The sequence below is a fragment of the Arvicola amphibius genome, chromosome 13 (genome assembly GCF_903992535.2).
Source record: "Arvicola amphibius chromosome 13, mArvAmp1.2, whole genome shotgun sequence".
NCBI lineage: Eukaryota > Metazoa > Chordata > Mammalia > Rodentia > Cricetidae > Arvicola > Arvicola amphibius.
In genome coordinates, this window is record NC_052059.1 from 66,008,196 (window position 1) to 66,032,375 (window position 24,180).

At 47.6% G+C, this 24,180-nt stretch overlaps 1 protein-coding gene across 5 annotated transcripts; it reads left to right on the forward strand.

Moving 5' to 3' along the window:
* The first annotated feature begins 11,783 nt into the window (after window positions 1-11,783).
* Bmp4 (bone morphogenetic protein 4) lies at window positions 11,784-18,703 on the forward strand. 5 transcript variants are annotated; one of them, XM_038310067.1, is made up of 4 exons: window positions 11,784-11,893; window positions 15,025-15,149; window positions 16,249-16,575; window positions 17,576-18,703. In XM_038310067.1, exons 3-4 carry the CDS (start codon window positions 16,392-16,394, stop codon window positions 18,430-18,432), a joined length of 1,041 nt encoding a protein of 346 aa, XP_038165995.1. In that variant the 5' UTR covers window positions 11,784-11,893; window positions 15,025-15,149; window positions 16,249-16,391; the 3' UTR covers window positions 18,433-18,703. The 5 variants fall into 5 exon arrangements, with proteins under 5 accessions (XP_038165995.1, XP_038165992.1, XP_038165993.1 ...); XM_038310064.1 differs by lacking the exon at window positions 11,784-11,893 and adding an exon at window positions 13,970-14,214 and having other exon boundaries at window positions 16,196-16,575; XM_038310065.1 differs by lacking the exon at window positions 11,784-11,893 and adding an exon at window positions 14,278-14,323 and having other exon boundaries at window positions 16,196-16,575.
* The last annotated feature ends 5,477 nt before the right edge of the window (window positions 18,704-24,180 follow it).

Here is a 24,180-nt window from a genome sequence, read left to right on the forward strand (position 1 = left end):
AGACAGTGCCCTCCATTCCTAATATCCTCCTTCAAAGAAGGGACTTTTTTTTCCCAAAAGCAATCTACAGATTCAATGCAATGCACATCAAAATCCCAGCAAAATTCTTCAAAGACCTCGAAAGAACGGTACTCAACTTCATTTGGAAGAGAAAAAAAAAACCAGAATAGCCAAAACAATACTGTGCACTAAAAGAACTTCTGGAGGCATCACATCCCTGACTTTAAACTCTACTACAGAGCTACAGCACTGAAAACAGCCTGGTATCGGCATAAGAACAGACAGGAAGACCAATGTAACCGAAAAGAAGACCCAGATATCAATCCACACATCTTCAAACACCTGATCTTTGACAAAGAAGCAAAAAATATCAAATGTAAAAAAAGAAAGCATATTTAACAAGTGGTGCTGGCATAACTGGATATCAACATGTAGAAAAATGAAAATAGACCCATACCTATCACCATGCACACAACTCAAGTCCAAATGGATCAAAGAACTCAACATAAAGCCAGCCACACTGAACCTTATAGAAGAGAAAGTGGGAAGTACACTTGAACACATTGGTACAGGAGATCACTTCCTAAATATAATACCAGCAGCACAGACACTGAGAGAATCAATTAATAAATGGGACCTCCTGAAACTAAAAAGCTTCTTGATTTTGCATGGTTTACTCAAAGTGCAGGAGTTTAGAATGGAGCACCTGCCTTGGGACTTCCAATCTTCTCATAATTCATTGCCAGGAAGTTCTTTATCCCCCTCTCTTTCTTTTCATTTTCTCTATGGTTCAGGTCACTCGCACCTTCCCTCAGATTCATATACAGAGTTCCTTATTGTGAGCAGCTAGTCAACAAGACAAAACGGCAGCCTATAGAATGGGAAAAGATCTTCACCAATGTCACATCGGACAGAGAGGTGATCTCCAAAATATACAAAGAACTCAAGAAATTGGACACCAAAATATCACATAATCCAATAAAAAAAAATGGAGTACAGACCTAAACAGAGAACTCTCAACAGAGGAATCTAAAATGACTGAAAGACACTTAAGGAAATGTTCAACACCCTTAGCCATCAGAGAAATGCAAATCAAAACAACTCTGAGATTCTATCTTACCCCTGTAAGAATTGCCAAGATCAAAAACACTGATAACAACTTATGCTGGAGAGATCGTGGAGTAAAGGGAACTCTTCTGCATTGCTGGTGGGAATGCAAGCTGGTACAATCACTTTGGATGTCAATGTGGCGATACCACTTTTGGCTATATACACAAAGGATGCTCAATTGTACGAAAAGGACATGTGCTCAACTATGTTCATAGCAGTTTTGTTTGTCATAGCCAGAACCTGTAAAAAAAACCTAATTGCTCCTTGACTGAAGAATAGATAAGGAAAATGTTGTACTTTTACACAATGGAGTATTACACAGAAAAAAAATAATAACATCTTGAAATGTGTGGGCAAATGGATGGATTTAGAAAACATCAGGATCTAATCTACATGGGAAGTAAGAAAAGACAAGATCTCCTCAGTAAACTGGGAGCTGGGAGCATGGGGACCATGGGAGAGGGTAGAAGCGGAGGGGAGAGGAAGTGAGGGGAGTAGAGGAAAATACAATACACAGCTCAATAAAAACAATATATATATATACATATATATACATATATATATACATATATATATACATATATATGAGAAAGATATCCAAAAACTTGGTCTATAGACAGAGCACGGGTCTTTGAGGAAACAGAACAGGTTCTACTGAACCTAAAACTGGATTTCCAAGAGAAGGCTAGTGCGGGTGGGCTCCGTAGGAGCCCAGCCACTCTGTAGATCACAACAACAACAACAACAAAAAACAACCCTGGTGTTTGTTAGTTGGGTGGCCTTAGACATTTGAATCGCTCTTGTTTCTGCCCTCAAAAACTGAAAAGGTGTATGCTGGGAGCAGTGGTTGAGGGTGGTGGTGGTAACTATAGCATTAACTATAAAGCCATACCTTATTTCAGGGATTAAGGGTGATAATGAAACACAAAAATGCCTGATAATTGTCAGGGATCCAAAAGTATGCTGAATTTTCTGTGTAAGTATATGGTTGGAGAAAACATGCAAATACTCATATAATTATTCCCATAATTGTTCATTTAATTATAACTAGCTTGTGGAAGCCCATCAGCATTTCTTTTCCTGGGTGCTACTAGCCATGGGTTTTGGGACGGTGAACTGGTTACACACACTCTCTAGCATCTGATCTCTTTGCTGGCAGCGTAGGTGGATTAGTGGCTGACCCAGTTAACAGAGCCTTGAGCTGAGTGATCCTGGGGTCCTTCCTCCTGGGAGAAAGACATGCTTAGGGAGCTGTGTGCTCCTGTGGGTGACCTAGAGGTGTGACCTAGAGCTCTGTGGGTGACTTAGAGGCAGAGCCAGTGAGGCAAGAGCACTCATGCCCAACCAGAGTAGACTGGCTACTGGTGTTTGTTTTGGTGAGCCTGCATTTCCTAGTTCCCAATTCACTTGCGGAAGGATTTTACGCACTTTTATACTTGCAATAAGAATTACATGTATCATTGTGAATGTTATTACAGATTATCCCTGAAATCCATCTGAATTATTGAGAGAACATTGCAGAATAATAATAAATATATAAATAATAATAATTTATTAATAGCTATTGCAAGTATAAAAGTGTCCTCAGGTCACTTCTGGGATCGCCAGCATATTCTACCATGCCTGGCTTTATGCAAGGCTGAGAGAATCAATCTATCAACTGAACACAACCAGACATAAGAATCTCTAATGTAAGAGACTGACATTTAGTTAAAATGTAACAAAGAAAGCCAACATCCATTATTATTGCTCCTTAAGACTGATCATTCAGGACTGGAGTTTGGTGGCATATCCCTTTTATCCCATGAGAGGCAAGTGAATCTTTATTAGTTCAGGTCAGCCTGGTCTACATGGTGAGTTCATGACACTCAGGCCTTTGTAGAGAGGCCCTGTTTTAAACAAAACAAAACAACAATAACAACAAAAATCTAAGTAAAATTTTTTTTTAAAAAAAGGCTACTCCTTTTGTCATGGAGAGTGTCACAGTCTCCTAACTCTAAAGCTGGAGACTGTGGAGATTGTCCAGTTGGTCCCTATAAAAACTATGGGGAACAGAGGAAGATGGTTGCAGGCTCTTTGGTGCGTTGAATCCGCTCACTTGTCTCTCTGATCAACACCCTCTTATGCAGGAAAGGAGAAAGGACAAGACTCAGGTTTTCAGACTGAAATCAGAGTTACGAGGCACTGGCTTCATACCCTAGACGTCCACTTCTTTTATGCAGAATGAAGTAGTTTGCTTGTTAGGTTTCATTAACCAGCTGGAAAGAAGGCTCTGGTCTCTAAGAGTCAGCCGGGGCTGTCTGAAGAGGCCTCTCAACCTCTCTTCTCCTCATCTCTGCTTCATGTCAGGTCCCTCCATCAACTTCCTCCAGGCCTTCCAAATCCCACTTTCTAGGAAGGCCTCAAGATAGGGCTGCTGCTGGCCTTTGTTAGTAGAGAGTAGAAAAAGGGGCGCTTTTTCCTTCACTGGTGGGAAAACCTCCTGGTCAACCTGCCACAAGGTGGAATTAGCAGTGGAGGGTGGGTAACTCCCCCTGGCCCCTGTACCCTGTAGCCCAACCTCCTAGGAGATCCTCCTCTGCAGGGTGCAAAATCGGTTCAGGAGCAACTCCATCTCTAGGAGAGAGGAGTCTCACCTTAGGTCTTTCTTTCCATTTTATTTATTTATGACTCTGGGAGACCAGTCTCGGTTTTTAAGTGGCGGCAGACTTCAAGGAGGTGGGATCGCCCAGGTGTAGGTAGCCTCCCCACTGCGGTGGATGCAGGTTCAGCGCGGGTGGTTCAGCGGTATCGCCCCGCAGCTTACAGTTTGTTCAAGTGTGGGTCAGGTTAGCCTCCTGGGGCACAAATCCTGCAAAACGAGTCTGAGAGCGGGGCGAGCTCTTGCAGGTAGGAGGGTGCAGCCGCAGAACTAAAAATAACCGGGGCAGAGAGGCGGGCGTGCCCGGTCGCTAGGGCCGCTTGCTGGAGGTGTCAGAGAATTGGTTTGCTCCCCAGCCGGTGGTGCAGAGCCGTGGGGGTGACCATGCACCCATCTGCCACACCCTGTGCGGAAATGCAGCTCACTGGAGTGTCTTGGTAGAGACCCAGTAGCAGTGTTCAAGGAGTGGGAGCGGCAGCCTCCAGAGAGACTGGGATCAGGAGCAACGCAAGCGCCCCTAAACTGCCTAAACTGCCGTGGCATCCCTGGCGTCTGGTGTTCAGACGGGTTGGTTTCTTTGTTAGTGAAGTTCAGCTGGAAGTCTAATCAGGGAAAGTCACGAAGATAAAGAATGGGGAAAAAATGGCCAGGTCAATTAGCCGAGGCGGGACTGGGGAGGCTCTGGACCCGGTGTGCCCGACGATATGACGATATGCCGGACTTGCTAGTTCACCTGCCATCTGAAAAGGAATGCGGATATTTCTGGCAGCCTGCTCCATCCAGAGGGTGAGCGCTGCGGGCCTTGGGGCTGCTCCTAAAGAGCAGGCTGTCTTCGTGCAGCCCAGACTCTCACAACACTTTCTTTCAATTATTTTCAGAACGCTATGAAGTAAAAGTTACTCTTGGGCCCTACACACTTAAGGAAAGATGAGAGATGTGACTATGGTTTTGCTTGTAAAGGTATTGTCTGTATATTCTTGCGGCCTGAGAAATTCGCCCCCCCCCCCACCCGCTAGCTAAAGAGGGTTAGTGTCTTTCTTCAGATAACAATCTTTCTTTCCCCTGGGAGGTCACAGAAAGTCTTACTTTGGAAAAGAATCAAGAGAATGACTTCTTCACAACCCCATTTTCTGTTACTCTCCTCCCCTCCAACCCGTTTCCCTAGCCCAGGGCTCCCCTGATCCGGAGGTAGGTTCATTTCCTCCTCTTCAGCTGTTACCTGCATGCTCTTTTGTCTTTTCACATGACTGTCTGAGGACATGTAAACCCCACCGTTTGCCTCCAGACATGTTGCAATGCCCTACTAGAACCTTTGTGCCAAGAGAAGCCACGGAGCGAAAGAGCCAAGCAGAAGCTGATTCCTGCACCAGCTCTTTCCTGGCCCAGCTGGCAGCCGGTCCTCCCGAATTTGAGAAAAGAATGAGGGACACAGTCAGGCATGTGTCATCTGTCATAAAATGTTCTAGGCCCTGAAGCCAGGTGTTGGTGGTGTAACCAATTTTCCTCCACAAACAGACTTCAGACTAGATTCCCTGGAGCCTTGGGAACGTGGCTTGGATGGATTTCTCAAATGTTACAGCCACCAGGGGATCAGAGATGAGGCTCCGGCTACCTTGGGCAGGTGAAGCCAATGGCTGATTTTGTGGCATATTCTGTGCCTTGCTGGTGGGTTTCAGAGGATGGCCAAAGATACTTTTGAAACAGAGGCCATTGCAAGGGCTGGAGATGTATTCAGTCAGTAGAACACTTGCCTCACTTGAGCCAAACCCTGGGTTCTGTCTCCAGCACCTCATAAACGTGGTATGGTGACACACACCTGTTATCCTAACACTTAGAAGTAAAGACAGCAGGGTCAGGAGTTCGAAGCCAACCTCCCATGGCAGCCTGAACTACAGAAGAACTTGTCTAAAAAAAAAGCCAACTTTATCCAAACCAAAGCAAATCAACCAACCAAACAAACAAATAAAGGAACAAAAATTAGAATTATATTTTAACTAAATAAAAAGTAAAAGAAAAATAAGGAGAGAATTTCGCAGATCTCGGATATTCAGTTTGACAGACTGTCACAGAACAAACATCAATAAGTATTTTTTGAGTTACTTTTGATGTGCAGAAGCCCAGGAGGAATTACAAACCACATGGAACTGTCCTTCAACGGGATACCATCGAAAGCCCTATCCCCTGTCCCCACAGTAAAATACTTGCCTTAAAGTAAAATCATCCAAGTCTAATTTATATGTTAAAAACATTCTTGGATCACATATCCCTTTGGACAAAGTTTTTCTTGGGGAAGGTTCGGGCACTTAAGTCTAACATGAGGAGAGAATGTTAGTTAGTTTGACCCAGTTGGTATGTAATTGAGGAAGCACGATAATTCACTTGGTAGTCAGGCTCACCATAGGACCGGGCGTGCCTGGCTCCCAGAACTTATTCTCTAGTGATACTGCATTCTTGTCCAGGTCACCTGTTCGTGCACACCAAGGAGAGAAGGAGAATGAGAAGGACGTGCAGGCTGAGAACAAAGACATTCCAGAGTTTTAAACATTTTCATACACTTGCAGACAAGAATTTCTTTCTTAACAGTGTGCTTGCTATAAAATTAGGTAGGTGCAGATGACCACGTCAGAGGAGAAGCAGCCTCAGAACCCTTCATTGTGTGAGGAGGGCCTGTTTTGGAAAATAAAGAGCTCCCAAATTTGTACCCTGTCTGTCATCAATGCATACATGTTAACATATTGTCTTATCTTAGGTCTAAAATCCCTGGGGCTCAAGTTAGAATTCCTTATCATTTTTGTTTTGTTTTGTTTTTGAAGACAGGATTTCTGTATGCAGTTCTGGATGTCCTGGAACTCATTTTGTAGACCAGCCTGGGCATTGAACTCAGACATCCACCTGCCTCTGCCTCTCTAGTGTTGGGATTAAAGGTATGCATCACCAACCAGCTGTTTTAAAGGGTTTTTTGTTTGTTTATTTGTTTTGTTTTTTAAGAAAGAATTATGATTCTTTTTTTTTCAGGGCTGAAATACTATTTTCTCTTTCTTTCTTTCTTTCTTTCTTTCTTTCTTTCTTTCTTTCTTTCTTTCTTTCTTTCTTTCTTTCTTATGGTCATGAGGATCAAACCCAGAACTTAGAAGATGCCAGACAAGTCTCCTGAGTTATATGTCCAGCCCTAGTTATTTATTTTGACTGAAGTAAATCAAGATTGATAATGATCTTAAATGTTGAAAGAAAAAAAACAATGTACAACCGAATTAAACTCTTCTTGGGGCCAGGGATGTAGTTTAGAGGTAGGGGGCTCATCTAGCATGTGCAAGACCCTGGATTTAATTCCTAGCACTTAAACGTGTACTTTTTCAGACCAGAAAACAGAAACAAACAAATAAATAAATAAAAACAAAGCAAAACAAAAACAACTTTTATGGTTGAGAGAGAGAGAGAGAGAGAGAGAGAGAGAGAGAGAGAGAGAAGAGAGAGAGATTCCTTAACTGAGAATTCTTAAAAATCAGGAAAATCAGAAGCGGCTATTTTGGACATTGGTCCTTCTTGGTAGGCATGGCTCATAGTTATGAATTATCTTAGCAGATCAAATAGATCAAATCTACATAGACATACCACCGTAAGGAGTAACTCAGTGAGGGCTAGTCAAGCAAACAACAGCTTTTATTCGGTAAGGACCCTCGATGTCTGCAGCACCAGGAAGAGCAAAGTAAATATGAGATCAGACCCTTCTCTCCAGCTTCTTTTTAGTTATGATTGTTGTCATGTTAATTGTACAGACTCATGAGTTTCATGGTGATTTTGGCACACATGCATACATCCTTTAGTAAATTCCAATACATTTTTAAAACTTGAGATAAATCTCCATGTCTTAGTGCCTCTTTATGTTCTTTTTTGTTCAGTTAATCAGTGCCACTGTAAGGAATAATACTAGCCAGTATTTATTGAGCCATGTTGTGCCTGCCATTTTATTTTATGAATTCACTTAATGCTTCTAAGAACACTATGAAATAAAGATTATCCTCAGACTATGAAGGGAGAAACTGAGGCACTGGAGAACAAGCAGCTTACTGTGGCTTAACTACTGCCATTCCTGGGGCCTGAGAAACTTGTAAGGAACTTGCTGGTCCCTACATTCTTATGAGGAAACCTTGAGTTCTTTCTCAAGACCACAGCCTGTTTTCAAGGAAGGCTGCAGGGAAGTCTTGTCCTGAGACAGGCTGTATGTGAGGAGGAATTCGGTTTTCTCAGTCTCCATTTTGTTCTGTCACTGTCATTTAACAACTTGTGAGCCAGGCAGTGTGACTTATGTTTACAATCTCAGCAACGAAGCTGAGCTGGGGGGAACCCTGCAGGTCTGATATCACCCGTGGTTACAGTGTAGCAACGGTTGCTTTGGCCTGGAAAAATCCTGCAGACCTGTCCACTTTTTGAGACTGTGTCATGATGTTGTCACCTGCAGTGTTCTTGTTTGAGAATCACATAATCAAAGTAGGAAAAGGAAAAAAATGCAAGGGGAAATCCCATAATATTTTAAGCAAGTTTATGATCTTTTGTTTTGCTGTGCTCATAGTCGCCCTGGATGCATGCAGCCCACAGCCTGTAGGTCAGATGCACCCTCTGGACAAGTCTTAACACCCTGGATGCATGCAGCCCACAGGCTGCAGGTCAGATGCCCCTTCTGGACAAGTCTTATCACCCTGGATGCATGCAGCCCACAGGCTGCAGGTCAGATACACCTTCTGGACAAGTCTTGTTTAGCTGACACTGTGACCACAGGCATCCACATCCTGCAGGACCTGTTCAAGGCTTGTGGAGGAAGAGGCTGATTGACCTGGTCTGGATTTGGGCACACTTATACGCTCTGTAATGTTAAGAATATATACAATCTTCTAAGTTTTACATTCTCATCTGCAGAAGAGGGATTTGATGTGGGTTTTATGAGGGCTAGAGAGTAAACGAGAAAATATGGTAATATTCATGCAAGAAAACCAACAGTCTAGGTTTTGGGGAGTGTGTGTGTCTGTGTGATGGCAGGAGCAGGATATTCAACATAGGGTTTCTCTGTGTAACAGGCAGGCAGATCTCTGTAAATTTGAGGCCAGCCTGTCTACAGATCAAGTTCCAAAACAGCCAGACAAAAAAGAACTCTCTTTGCTGGTACAGACCTATTTGGTGTGTTCTGGTTATACTACAATTGCTTATAAAGCTTCAACAGCAACAACAACAAATCCTTTATTTATTTAGGAATGTCTTTGTATCAAATTTTTTTTTTATTTTTAGCAGCACCTATCAGCTCTTTAAAACAGGATTCATTGGCCAGGCATGGTGGTGTGTATGTGCAATCCTAGCTGAGGCCAGAAAAGATCATTAATGCAGTGTATCCTCGACTACCCAGTGATACCTTGTTTCAAAAACAACAAAGCCAAGCAAACAAACAAAACCCCCAAACAAAAGTAATTTGTTGCTTGGCATAATGGGGGGGGGCAAGGAGGATTGGGTCATCAAAGTTGCTCTTGGATAGGATTTTTGAGACAGAGTTTCTCTACATTATCCTGGGTATCCTAGAACTCACCAGGTAGACCAGACTGACCTTGGACTCCCAGAAATCTGTCTGCCTCTGCCTAAGCACCCCTCCACCCAGTGTTGGGACTAAAGGATGCTCTGCCATACACCTAGCACCTAATAGGTAGTTTATATCATCCAAAATGGCAGAAAAGAAGTCCAGCTGTCTTAAGAGATTGCAGCTGAGTTTTCCCATCACATACCTAGAAATTCGTAGTAGTTTCTAAATAAGGTTTGTCCAGTGACTTAATCAGAAACTCCCAGGCAGGGTTTCCCAGATGGTCACTTTATTGTCTGGGTTTCAGCAAAGTGAGATAATAGCTGTTCAACATCATTTAGGAGGAAAAAAAAAGCCCACACTATTCATTAACGCTAAAGTCTAGCGAATCACTGCCGTTTGTGAGTTTAAATATTAAAGAAAACCTTGTGTTAACCATTGAAGAAATAATGATTGACGTAGGGGCCCTGGTGAGTACTGAACCTGTCTTTCAATCTGCCCAGAGCCTGATGCCCCAGGAGAGACATTAGTAACTATGTAATGGACTTTTAATTTTGTGTTGTTATTTTAAATAATTAATTGTAATTTTGGCTGTGTTAGCAGCTGTGGGTCTGTTCTCAGTCATCTTTTCTGGATGGTGTTATTGCCCTACCTCCATTAATCAGAGGTTACGAGAGAAGGTATACTTAGAAATGATTTCAAATGAAGGAAGGTAGATGTTCACTAAAATTGCAATAACATTGTCTTCTAATAGAAAGGAATTATGGAGATTATCTGACCTGACTCTTTTGTTCTGTGAATGAGAAAGCTGGTACCTACTGGAATGAAAGGACTTGACCAGGGGCATAGGGTTTGCTCCAGGCCAGGGAGGGTCAGGGTGTTGTCTTCCTCTGTAACAGTCCTTCCTGAGACCTGGCATTCCTTCCCACCCCTTTGTCTTTGGTCCGGAGAATACAGGAACTGGTTCCTGTTTTCTAAATGCTAAAGGTGTATAAGTGCAAAGGTCAGATGAGCTGAACTAGGTCAAGATCTTGTGACAGAGGACTGTAACACCCATTTTAGGGAGCGGAAGCCAAGAACCGGAAATTGCCATCTTCCAGCCCTTTGGGAGCTACCTGGCGCTCAGTGCTGCTGGCCTCCCCCTTACCCCGCAGCTTTAGCTGAGAGCGACGAGCAGAGGCTGCGATTTCCTCCAGACCTGGGGGCAAGTGCTCTTAACCTGGCAGTCCTTCCCCATCCTTGTTTGTAAAACAGAGATAAAGCTGATAGTTCCCTCACACCTCCTTCAGAAGCAGTGTGCGAAATTAGTTCCTGTTTGGGAAGGTCTAAAAGCCGCCACATTCCACCTCCCAGCTAGTATGATTACCAGCCCTGGGTCTTACTGTTATTATGAAAGAATCAATTCCTCATCTCTCTTCTTTTAAAAACAGACCAAAGGGCACTTTTTCTCTTTTCTACGAGGCCTAAAAGGTAACTGTTTCGACCTTCCTGGAAGGCCCCAATCAAAAACAAAAATAAGTGGGGCAGGGCTTCAGAGTTATAACACACATTTTAAATCGTTAAACACGGCCTAGACCTGCGTTCCTGCTAAAGGCCTGCAAGTCACCTCTGTCCTCTGAAAGGGCACGGAGAACTGATGGTAGGCACCCAGTTGAAGGGGCCTGTATTTCAGAGTGTCTGCATCAAGAGTTTCCGGGAGAGGCACAGAAAGAAACGTTTAGAGAGGAAAGTCACCACCTAATAGTTGAAGAGGTATCTCAGTTGGGCACAGAGCCCTGTTCACAGCTTTTTTCTCAACGTTTGGGAATCCTTTAACAGTTTACGGAAGGCCACCCTTTAAACCAATCCCACAGCGCTCTTCTCCATAACCTGATTTTAGAGGTGTTTCATTATCTCTAATTACTCGGGGTAAATGGTGATTACTCAGTGTTTTAATCATCAGTTTGGGCAGCAGTTACTCTAAACTCAGGGAAGCCCAGACTCCCATGGGTATTTTTGGAAGGTACAGAGACTAGTTGGTGCATGCTTTCTAGTACCTCTTGCACATGGTCCCCAGGTGAGCCCAGCCGCTTCCCGAGCTCCAGCATTGGTGTCCCAAAGTGGCAACTGAGGGCTGGGGCGTTGCGTAGGTTTCCGGACCCAGGCCTGCCTGGCGAGGCCAGGCTCGGTGGCTGGATGGGAGGATGTGGGCGGGGTTCCCATCCCGAGAAGGGGAGGCGATTAAGGGAGGAGGGAAGAAGGGAGGGGCTGCTGGGGAAGACTGAGGAGGAAGGAAAGAAAGAGAGGGAGGGAAAGAGAAGGAAGAAGTAGACGTGAGAGGGTGGTGCTGGAGGGTGGGAAAGTAGAAGCGCGAGGCCTGGCCCGGAAGCTAGGTGAGTTCGGCGTCCGAGCCGAGGGGACCCTAGCCAAAGACGGCGCTGCTACCCAGCCTGAGTATCTGGTCTCTGTCCCTGATGGGATTCGCGTCCGAACCGTCTGGAGTCTGCAGCGACCCAGTCTCTGGCCCTCGCCCAGGTTCCCTGCAGCTGTCTAGAGGTCCCCAGGAGCAGCTGCTGGCAAGACAGCTTCTTCAGCAACCTATGGTGAGTTGGATAATCTGGCGAGGGTTTTCGAGGTGTTATCAATAGTGGAAGAAGTTGGTGGGGGGTTCAGGCTGTAACCGAGGCAAAAGGTGGTCTGTTTCTCCTTCCTTCTCCAACAGTGGTGTTGCAGATGGGCATGATGGGGCTGAAAGGCGCCTCCATATGTGTTACTGCGGCTACCCATCTCATTTTGAGAAGGTGCGGGCCAGGATAGGCGGGATGGAGAAAAGGCTTTGGTAGGAGTTCATTCGGAAGGACTGTGGGTTTGGGATGAAGGTTTGCGGCTGGCCTGGGGGTTTTGATCCCCTTGGACCGAAAGGGAAGGAGAGGAGGGAATCAACTCTGTTTCACCACGAATAGGGGACTGAGGGACTACGACAACGGGAGAGAAAACGTAGCCAGAGCTAGTTCTGCAAAAGAGACTTTAGTCCTTCTTCTCTCTAACGTGCGACCTGGGATAGAGTGGCTTCGTCGAGGGGAGTGCCACCTAATTTGATCCCCTGCGCGGGGCGCCCCCGAGAGCTGAACTGCAGCTACAGAATTCGAACCCACCTCTAGGAGCTATTTTCTTAGACATATGCACCCATGCATCCTGCTTTCTGTCTCTCTGTGTGTCTTTCTCTCTGTACGTCCCCCCCCCCTCTCTCTCTCTCTCACACACACACACACACACACACACACACACACACACACACACACACTGGGGAGGGTATGTAAGGTTAAAGTTCTATGGACCATGGCGGGGGGTGCCAATAGGCTACCTCTCCAGGTCTTCTACCGTGTTGTGTCTGATGGGGAGGAGCCGGCAGCGCAAATAAGTTCTTGGCTCCCGATGTCCTAAATCAAATCCCAAAGAGTCCGGGATTTCGGGGTCCTTACAAACACTTACCCAGCAGAATTGGACCACCGAGACTCAGAAAGTTTCCCGCCAAGCCTTTGATTGATGGTTTTCGAATATCTGGGTTTATGAGCTGAAGGTTTTGTGAGAAGCTGATTCACCAATAGGGACATATTCAGTAAACTGAGGCTATCAATTACACTTTTGGAGAAGATTCTGGGAAGAAAGTGAAGACTAATTGCCTACCACGAGCTGCAGCATCCCCATTAAGTCCAGGAGATGAACATTTTCTTTGGTTTATATTTTTTAATTAAAAAAACAGGGGCGGAAAGCGTGATTAATTCACAAGGATTAGAGAGGAATCCTTGTGAACTTGAAATTGAAACAATTCCTTCGCCTGCTTTCTTGGTTTTAACGTCGGGAGCGCTTCTCCGCCAGAGTCCCACGGGCAGGATTGTCCTGGGATCTCCATCGTCCGCCCCTTCCACTCCTTGTTCGCATGCGCCAGTCACCATCACATCTCTATCTCCTTTCCCCCTAAAAGTCAAATAAATAAATCAACATTAAGCTATATGCTCCCTCCAGCCCGTTTTCAGTTCGTCCCACCAGCAACGCCGGTCGGAAGGGTGAAATCGGCTCAAAAAGCTGTGTGGTTGGTGGTGAGAGCGGCTGTCGCTCAGGGGCGCCCGCGTCCTCTGCACCCGGGCCAGCGGTGTGGGATGGCGCCAGGCATCCAGGTCCACCAGGAAGGACATGACTCCATCATTTACGTTTCTTTCTCAAAGGTTTCCCGCAAGTGCCCCCCCCACACCCCGAAAACCGAGTTTCTGGTGGGATAGTAAGGAAACCAACCAGGCACGTCGGGTTCCCTAAGCGAGAAACAGGGAACGGCCTCCGCAAAGAGGCCGGGTGCAGCGGACTCTGGGGCGGGAGTCCTCGGACTCGGGTCCTCGGTTGGACTCGCGCTACAACCTGCCTGAACAGGAGAGTTGCGCTTCCCGAGGTTCGAACAGGCCTACGCGTGTGGCATCTTTAGAATAGTCAGGTCATTCTAGTCATCTCCTGGGCTGTGTTGGTGAACTTCTAGAAGGAATCTTTGCTGCGATTCTGTAGCTGGTGCAAAGGAGGAAAGGGGGGGGGGGAAGGAAGGGGCGTGCGGGGTGGGGAGGGGAGCGGGGGGTGGTGGTTTAAAAAGTAAGCCAAGCCGGAGGGAGAGGGACTCGTTTGCAGAGGTCGAGAGCAGGCCGAAAGCTGTTCCCGGTTTTGTAGACTCTTGGGATCGCACTGGGGTTTCCTTTCCGCGCCCGGTCGGAGTTGTAAAGCCTTTGGAACTCCGAGATCTGAAAATGGGATGCGCTCTTTCTTCGGTGACGCCTGTTTTGGAATCTGTCTGGAGCTAGGAGCCCAGACATCCGCCCCTCCGCCTTGAATGGCACCGCCGACCGGTTTCTGAAGGATCTGCTTGGCTGGAGCGGACGCTACGGTCGGCCGACACCGTGCGGGAACTCTGGCGGTGCTATTAGACAGTGTTTCAGAAGCCGCTCCCTCTAACTTTCCCACACCGCTCACACCCTGGCACCCCCCGCGGCGGGGTGCGTTGGCGGCGACGGGGTCAGCTACTTTTGGCTGGGAGCTAGATCCGCTAGGGGTCGGATGCCTGTCGCTAGAAGCATTATCTGGCCTCTCGGAGACCCTGTGGAGGAAGCGCCAGTGTATGCAAGTGTGTTTGCGTGTGTGTGTGTGTGTGTGTGTGTGTGTGTGTGTGTGTGTGGGCGCGCGCGCTCGCGCTTGGAGGGTCCCCACGCGCTTTCCTTTCCAAGTAACTCTGTCCTGAGGCTTTGGAAAGCTATCTCTGCGGTCCCTCTCCCGGCCGCAATTAAGCTGTGTCGGCACTGCCAAGTGCAGCGTCTTCCTTGCACCCTGATCCTTCAGCTTCAGATAACCAGTGTCCCGGTCTGGCCAGATGGCACTGAGCACCGCAGGTAGAGACGTGTTTCAGGTCCCCTGCGCGTAGCGCCTACGACCGTGGATCTCGCCAGCGGCGGGTGTCCCGCCGAGGGCTCCGCAGAGCAGGCGGGGACAACTCCCAGACGGCTGGGGCTCCAGCTGCGGGCGCGGAGGTTGGCCTCGCTCGCAGGGGCTGGACCCAGCCGGGGTGGGAGGGTGGAGGAGGGGCGGGCAGGCTCCTCGGTGAGCGGGGCGGGGCCTCTGGGTCCACGTGACTCCAAGGGGCTGGAAGAAAAACAGAGCCTGTCTGCTCCAGAGTCTCATTATATTCAAATATTCATTTTAGGAGCCATTCCGTAGTGCCATTCCGAGCAACGCACTGCCGCAGCTTCTCTGAGCCTTTTCAGCAAGTTTGTTCAAGATTGGCTCCCAAGAATCATGGACTGTTATTATATGCCTTGTTTTCTGTCAGTGAGTAGACACCTCTTCTTTCCCCTTTTCGGAATTTCACTCTGTCCTCCCATCCCTGATCGCTGTCTGTCCCTCCCGTCGGATTTCCTTTCCAGTGTCCACGCTCTGCTCTCAGTCAGCGCTGTCGCTCTCTTCCTGGCCTCTGCAGGTCAGACGCACGAAGCGTGCGGGTGCCTTTTAAAGCGCACCCACTGCCTTCTAAGATCCGCTGCCTTGCAAGAAAGGGGGAGCTCGAGGGGACCAAAGAGAGAGATGAAAGGTCCGCAGGTCGGGGCTGTCCCTCGAGGGCTAACCACTCCCTCCCCCGTCTGGTCCCACTCGCCTGGGAAGCCAGTTCCTTGCCTCCTCTTGTCAAAAAGACTGTTCGCTTCGGAATCGCCCCCTCCCTTTCCCTGGGAGCAAGACTTTACTGAGCATTTTCAACGTATCGGCCACAATGAAATAAATCACAAAGTCACGGGGGCAGCCCTCTGACTCCTTTTTCAGTCACTGGATCCTGCCGCCCTGTCCAAGCCCGGTCGGCGCTGCTCTGTTCTCCCTCCCTCCTGCTCTTAACCAGCTGGAAGTTGTGGAAATTGGGCTGGAGGGCGGAGGAAGGGCGGGAGGTGGTGGTGGTGGAGGAAGGGGGGGTGAGGCTGAAGGTCTGAAGAGAAGAGCGGTGGCATTTTAATTCTCCCTCCCCCAACCTCCTGTTACCCCCTCAATGTTAACTGTTTATCCTTGAAGAAGCCACGCTGAGATCATGGCTCAGATAGCAGTTGGGACAGGATGGAGGCTATCTGATTTGGGGTTATTTGAGTGTAAACAAGTTAGACCAAGTAATTACAGGGCGATTCTTACTTTCGGGCTGTGCATGGCTGCAGCTGGTGTGTGTGTGGGGGGGGGGAAGGGTGTGAGGGAGAAAACACAAACTTGATCTTTCGGACCTGTTTTACATCTTGACCGTCTGTTGCTACCCCTATATTCATATGCAGAGACATATCTATTTCTCGCTATTGATCGGTGTTTATTTATTCTTTAACCTTCCACCCCCTCCCCCTCCCCAGAGACACCATGATTCCTGGTAACCGAATGCTGATGGTCGTTTTATTATGCCAAGTCCTGCTAGGAGGCGCGAGCCATGCTAGTTTGATACCTGAGACCGGGAAGAAAAAAGTCGCCGAGATTCAGGGCCACGCGGGAGGACGCCGCTCAGGGCAGAGCCATGAGCTCCTGCGGGACTTCGAGGCGACACTTCTCCAGATGTTTGGGCTGCGCCGCCGTCCGCAGCCGAGCAAGAGCGTCGTCATCCCGGATTACATGAGGGATCTTTACCGAATCCAGTCTGGGGAAGAGGAGGAGGAAGAGCAGAACCAGGGAACCGGACTGGAGTACCCCGAGCGTCCAGCCAGCCGGGCCAACACCGTGAGGAGTTTCCATCACGAAGGTCAGTTTCTGCTCTTGGTCCTGGCAACCTGGGGTCGGGTTTGAGGGGCTGGGAGCTGGCAGGGCGTGCTGAAGTGGTTGTGGAAGCCAGGGGAAGAAGAGTTCAGGTTACATCAAAGCTCCAAGTCCAGGAGGCTGAGAAGCAGGGCTGCTTACCTCCAAATTTCCAGAGCTGCCCCTGAAGGTACTTTTCTGGAGCCCGTGGCCGGGGTGGGGTAGGGGTGTGGGGAGCGTTGGGGAGAGGCGAATGACACCACTCAGACGTGGGCTAGCCCCAGTGGTATGCTTTAGCTATATCAAAGCCCGGTTTTCTGCCGGTTTTATTCAAAGCACCTACTGAATTTAATATTACAGCTGTGTGTTTGTCAGGTTTATTCAATAGGGGCCTTGTAATACGATCTGAATGTTTCCTAGCGGATGTTTCTTTTCCAAAGTAAATCTGAGTTATTAATCCTCCAGCATCATTACTGTGTTGGAATTTATTTTCCCTTCTGTAACATGATCAACAAGGCATGCTCTGTATTTCCAGGATCGCTGGGGAAATGTTTGGTAACATACTCGAAAGTAGAGAGAGAGAGAGAGAGAGAGAGAGAGAGAGAGAGAGAGAGAGAGAGAGAGAGAGAGGATGGCCCCTCTTTTTCTTTAAGCCACTTGTAAAGAAAACTGTACACAAAGCCAAGAGGGGGTTTTAAAAGGGGAGCCCGAGGGTGGTGGAGTAAGGGTTGACACATGGAAATTATTAGGCATCTAAAGGAGGCTGGAAGATACTTTCTGTCTTTGGTGCTTGACAAATGCAAGCTAAGTTGCTGGCTTGCTAGCTGCCCCACTTCTCAGCTCCTCCAAATTAAAAGGCACGGCTATTTCCTCCCCTTAGGCTTCCACTATAATCAGAATTCACCCAATTCCGCTATTTTTTTTAAATTTTTTTTTTTTTTTTTTTTTGCTTTTCTGTCTCAGAAAAGTTCATGGGTCTTTTCTTTTTCCTTTTCAACTGTGCCTAGAACATCTGGAGAACATTCCAGGGACCAGTGAGAACTCTGCTTTTCGTTTCGTCTTCAACCTCAGCAGCATCCCAGAGAATGAGGCGATCTCCTCTGCAGAGCTCAGGCTGTTTCGGGAGCAGGTGGACCAGGGCCCTGACTGGGAATGGGGCTTCCACCGGATAAACATTTATGAGGTTATGAAACCCCCAGCAGAAATAGAGCCTGGACACCTCATCACACGACTACTGGACACCAGATTAGTGCACCACAATGTGACACGGTGGGAAACTTTCGATGTGAGCCCTGCAGTCCTTCGGTGGACCCAGGAAAAGCAGCCCAATTATGGGCTAGCCATTGAGGTGACTCACCTCCACCAGACACGGACCCACCAGGGCCAGCATGTCAGGATTAGCCGATCGTTACCTCAAGGGAGTGGAGACTGGGCCCAGCTCCGGCCCCTCCTGGTCACTTTTGGCCATGATGGCCGGGGCCATACCTTGACCCGCCGCCGGAGGGCCAAGCGTAGTCCCAAGCATCACCCACAGCGGTCCAGGAAGAAGAATAAGAACTGCCGTCGCCATTCACTCTACGTAGACTTCAGTGACGTGGGCTGGAATGACTGGATTGTGGCCCCACCAGGCTACCAGGCCTTCTACTGCCATGGGGACTGTCCCTTTCCACTGGCGGATCACCTCAACTCAACCAACCATGCCATTGTGCAGACCCTGGTCAATTCTGTTAACTCGAGCATTCCCAAGGCCTGTTGTGTCCCCACTGAACTGAGTGCCATCTCTATGCTCTACCTGGATGAGTATGACAAGGTGGTACTGAAAAATTATCAGGAGATGGTGGTAGAGGGATGTGGGTGCCGCTGAGATCAGGCATCCCCAAGGACGCGCACGCGCGCGCACACACACACACACACACACACGTTCCCATCCAGCCACTCACACAGACCACACAGACTGCTTCCTTATAGCTGGACTTTATCTTTAAAAAAAAAAAAGAAAAAACCTAAACATTCACCTTGACCTTATTTATGACTTTACGTGCAAATGTTTTGACCATATTGATCATATATTTTGACAAAATATATTTATAACTACATATTAAAAGAAAATAAAATAAGTCATTATTTTAAAGCTAGACTATGGCCTTTTCATCTCATTTCCTGCTCCATTCCTTTCTCTTGAGATGGGGCAGAGGACAGAGTGGAAGTCAGGTGGTAACTGGAGGTGGTTAAATTGTAGGGACAGGAGCAAAGTGACGGCAGAGGGGGACAGCAATTGTCGGGATGAATTGTTGGCCGTTTGTATTTAATGTCAACAAGGATGCAGCATCCTCTCCCATCTGGAAGACACATGCCCTGCAGAAACTGGGATGAAAGGAGTAGGCTGGATGAAAGACTTCAGCGTGGGTCTCTGGCACAGCTTGGCTTTGCCCACCTGTTGAGTGTGTCAGAGCTGCATCCCAGTGTGAGAAAAAGGTCCCCAGTCCTGGCAGGCATCTTTCTATTATTGAACCAAATCCATCCACACACACATTCATGAATGTGGATGTTATGTGTGTGTCACCTTTCAAATAGGGACTTGTTTTTAGTCCCCTCTCCCTTCCAGACAGGGTCTTGCTATGTAGTCCTGGCTGTCCTGGAGCTTGCTCTGGACCAGGCTGGCCTCAGTCCGCCTGCCTCCACCTCCCAAGTGCTGGGATTAAAGCTGTCTTCTTTTTTGAACTGGATTTTATCCAGTACAACAAACCATGGGCCCTGCCGTGAAGAAGTTTTGTAAGCACTCATACAAAATGTTGTAGGATTCTCCAGTGCTGAGTATCTGGTTACCTTTGCCCCACATTCCTCACAGGAAGGCAGGCTTCTTTCAAGTTCAGAACCCTAACGTTGTGCTATGGAAGGGGACTTGGCAATTGGATGGGACACTGAAGGGCCAGAGTTTTTAAGTGGGGCCCACAAAAGTGTTAGGAGTCTGCTGAGTCATGAATCTCTTGACTTCTGTTTTTTCCACTGTGTCCTCTACCATCCTCCGGAACAAGACAGAACATGATCTGTCCAGTGGACCTGAAATTTGCAGAAGGGCTTCTTCAAGGAGAAAAGACTAATTTCGTGGCACAGTGAAAAGAATGACCTTAGCTGGAGCTCCCGTGGGCCGAGGTCTTGCAGGAAACATTGGCATGATTCCAGGCTTGAGGCAGGGCGTGGTGGTGGAGGTGGTGCACGCGTGCCTGTAATCTTAGCTCTCCAAGAGGTAGAGGCTAAAGGATCAGAAGTTCAAGGTCAGGCTCAGTTACACAGCAAGGTTTCTGAGCAGTCTGGGTCAGGAAGACATAAGACCTTGTCTTTAAACCAAAGGGGTGTGGGGGGAAATGGGGGTGGAGAAGACATCAGTGTGCTTAGAGGTGGGGACTCCTTCAGCTAAGGATAATGACAGGAAGGGAAAGATTGGACATAACCTCGGTCATTCCTCATTACTCATTATGTCCTGGTCTTCTGAGGCTCATTTCTTCTGTGTCCATTGCTCTGGCAGGCTTGACTGGATTTAGGGTGGACGCAGTGGGGGGTTTTTATCCTCTGGGAAGGGCCAGCTGAAGTGCCTTTCACACGTAGTGTTGCATATGCTCCCGGGAGTCCAGTGGATAAGGCAGGATTCATTTTTGTTTTTAATTACTGAAGCTCTACAGTCCTGCACAAGGAGCAGCTTACTGGGAACCAATATAGAAGTGGGGTGTTTGCCAATGCCCCAGCTCCCTGGAGAGCACAGGTGGAGAGAGGAGATCAGAGCCCCGGGCAAAGGCAGCCAGACTCTGCAGCTCCTAACTCCTTCCTAGGAGGTTTCTTTCCTGTTGCTCCAGCCTCAGCCACTGCCCTTTAGATTAGAAGTACTGGGCCTGAATCAAACATTTGAGGGAAGTTCATTGTGGCTTCTCCTTTAGGAGACCTCATTTTGCTTTGCCTGGTCTTCAGCTGTCTGAGAAGTCTGGGTCATTGAAAGAAAGACCCGGGTCTCCAGTTCCAATAGCCCTCTCCTGGTGTCTGCTGAGTTCAGGTTATATTCAAGCAAGCTCTCCCCACCCCCAGCCCTTCCACTGGCTTATTTTCAGGAATGGATAATGTTGTTTATTTGTTCAGCCAAATATTTGGTCTGGGGAATTTACCGTGAAATTCTGTGAATTGCATATACCTAGTTAACAAAATAGTCCAAGTGCCACAGATGTCAGCATGGAAAACAAGGAGCCATGATGGCTTTAACCCTTCAGACTTCTGCTTGAAACACCGTGCTAAGAAGGCATAGAAGGGGGATGGACTTGATTGTGAGGAGAGTCCCTAAATTAGGTTTTGCTTTAGACTAGGCCCAGGACCTTATGAGGGTTTGGATCTAGCGTGGCATCTCTCCTTTTATAGGTCCCTACCCTCAGAGAGTTGATTCCATTACTTGAAGAATGGGAGGAAGAATCCCCCTCAAGGAGTTCAGCAAAGTCTTAACCACATTAGAAGAGCTGATGACTTGATCCCTGCCCACCCTTCCTTGGAACTTGGGAGGGGGGAACATTTGTGTGTGGGTTTCCTTGCATAATTCGCATAGAACCTGCCAGGTGACCTGCTGACTTTGTTTTCTGTCGTGACGGTGCTTCATCCCACCGTCCCCTTTGCCCTGGGGTAGCGTCACACTGTGAGGGCCCCGGAGCTGGCAGACCCCATTCATCACACCAGGCTTTGGAGGAACTTCAAGATCCGGCCCCTGAGGTCGCCTCCATCCAGCTCCTGCTGCAGACCGCCGGCAGCTGGGGCACCAGGGGGCGTCCTTCCCACCGGCCCCGTCCCGCTCCGCCTCGCCCCGCCCTGCGCGAGCGTGCACCTGGTGGGCACCACCCCTAGCCGGTACTGCGGTTTCAGGTCCCCCAATTCCAGCCCACCGCGCTTCTGGCTCTTCCAACGCTGCTCCGCAGCCTAGGTGAAGCTTGCAAGGACAGGCGGTTCTGATTAGCGCACGCAGGTCCTTAGGGCGACTGCTTGGCATATTTAACGTGAAATGGGGTCACTCGGCCGCGTAGAGGTGCAGAGTCTGGGGATCGGAAAAGGGGAGGAGGCTCAGTATGTGGAGGGATGGGAAGGGTTCGAGATCTTTAAGGGATTTCAGTGGGAGCAGAGAGCGGGAATTGGAAGTGAGCTCTTGACATTGGATTCATAATAGCTGAACACACTACAGGGACTTAATAGGGACCTGCATGGCCTTGGGAACAAACCTAATAGCTGAGGATCCCATGTAGCCGGCCCCTGAAGCTGGCCTCAGCCTCTTTCGGCCATACAGAACTTCGGGTCCTGGCTGAACTTCCGGGAGAGCCTGACTTTTCTCTTCATCAATGTAACCGGTGAGACGGGAAAAAGTGAAGGCTTAGGGTGTGTAATAGTACAGTGGATCGATTTCCTTCCGGCCAACTCCAACATGCGTGATGCCAGAACTTCCGCTGATGGCCTCTAGAAGCCGGGGTACCAGCCAGATTTCCTCTCCAAAGGTGAGCCTGGGAAAGGAGAAGAAAGCTCACGCTGAGGCCCAGGTGTGCAAACAAACAGTATTTGTTCTCAATGATCTTCTGCCTCTACCCAGCACAAATCTTACACTCTGCACACATTCTCTTTCAGAGTGAAAGAAATAAAGCCACAGCAACAAAAATGACCTGGCCTTAGAAGGCCGTCGGCATGTCGCAGGAACTCAGGATAACTTGTGGGAGCGCCTAATTAGAACCGATGGACAGTGTGTACAGTATGAGGGTTACCACGTGGTGCAAATTAGCACAATATAGAAAATTACAGCTAGAGATGAACTCTAGGTTAAGAAGAGCCCAGGTCTGAGTGGGAGGGTCCCATTCACCTGTGTGCTCAGCGTCTCCTGACCAGTGACAGAGCAAGTCTTCATGTCTGTGATTCTTACCGGTGGGAAAAGTGCCTGGCTTTAGGAAAGATGTTTGAGGGACCCTAAGATGACAAGAACTCAACATATATGGATAAAAACCGTGAGAAGTCATACGTTTAAGGTGTGCAATGTTTAAACAAGTCTTGAAAAAGAGACGAACCTCCCTCCCATCAGCTATTTGCTGTCTGGAAGATGGTGAGCGTCCTTGTGTACCTTAAAGCTCTGTGGAAGTTTCGTCCTTCAAAATACCCCTTGAAAATGCTGACTGTGACTCCACATGCTGTGGAGTAGGCTGCTCAGATCGAAGCATCCAGAAAATATAAGGTTATTCAATCCAGCAATGTTTACCTCTAAAATGTAAAAAAAAAAAAGAGAGAGAGAGATTGTTTGGTGAGGAAAGGAGAGCCAGGATGAGCAGTGATCTGCTGAGGTGTTGCTAGCCAGAGTCTCTCCTCTCAAGCCTGGTTTTCAGTGAGTCTCACCAGTGTCTGAGGAAATCCTGATTTCCTTTCACTTTTCATAACTTGATTTCTACCTGAATCCTTTAAGACAATGAAGGCCTCTGTCCCAAACCCTTGAACTCCGAAGCCAAGGTCCTTTAGCAACATTTTGGGACCATGATTTTATTATAACTTTAGTGTGTGACCCCCCCACCCCCACCCCAGTTTTATTAATGGTGCCTTGGTCAACTCATGGTTTTCTAAAGGGCTTAAGCCATCCTTACTAATGCTTCCCCGGAGTCATTTCTCTCCCCGCAAGGTAGCAGCTACTGCTGTCCTGCTCACAGCTTCCCAGGTTCCATAGAGAACATGCAAGGCGTTCAGCTCAAGCTTCAAGCTGACTTAATCTTTTAATCCTTGTCACTAGGATTTCAAAGCAGTTTGTTCAGTAGAAAGGCCTGAGGGAAGGGCCCAAACACAGGTTGGGGGAGAGGTGAGAGGAGACTTTCCAAGCCAACTTAATTATTTCAATTTTATATTAGTTGTTATGGGAAAATTATTGAATGTTCTTTATTTTTCTTTTTTCTTTCTTTCTTTCTTTTTTTTTTTTTTTCTGAGACAGGGTTTCTTTGTAACTTTGGACTCTGTCCTGGAACTAGTGCCTGTAGACCAGGTTGGCCTGGAACTCACAGAGATCTGCCTGCCTCTGCCTCTCAGGCACTGGGATTGGGGCTGGAGAGATGGCTCAGCTGTTGAGGGCTAGGTTCACATCAAAAATATTAAATGCTCTTTTTAAAGAAAGCAGTGGCTATGGTCAACATTCTACCCAGTACCCTTGAGTTCAGCTATACTCCAGAAGTAGGAAAATGCATCTTCTGTGGAAACTGCCTTATAATGTCGTTTAATTTCTCAGCGAAGGCTATGAAGCCTAAAGTGTTCACCCCGGAAGCCTCAGACTGAATGAAGCACATAATGAATGGATCAGCCTGCAGTTGTTCCTCAATCCAGCTTCTCAGTTGCAACTGTCTTGTTCTGCCTTTTTTGTTTCTAGTCTTTATTTAAAAATGATACTTTAGAAAACTTGATGAGAAAGCAAATTTCCTTAAAGCAATTATTTAGGCTTTCTGGTTTCCTTTTTTGTCTGTATGTTCCACTATTTTCGCTGCAGTGTTTATTTTGTACTGTTTTTCTTCATTTCTTATCAGGGTTATAACCTGATATTTTAAATCAACTGTGCGATTGGCACTTGTGTTAATGTGGG

What these genes read in the sequence shown, in the direction of transcription:
- Bmp4 (XM_038310064.1), top strand. Translation starts at nt 16,203, where the DNA reads ATGATTCCTGGTAACCGAATGCTGATGGTCGTTTTATTATGCCAAGTC. An exon ending in GAGGAGTTTCCATCACGAAG is followed by an intron (nt 16,576 to 17,575) that starts GTCAGTTTCTGC and finishes AACTGTGCCTAG; the next exon opens with AACATCTGGAGAACATTCCA.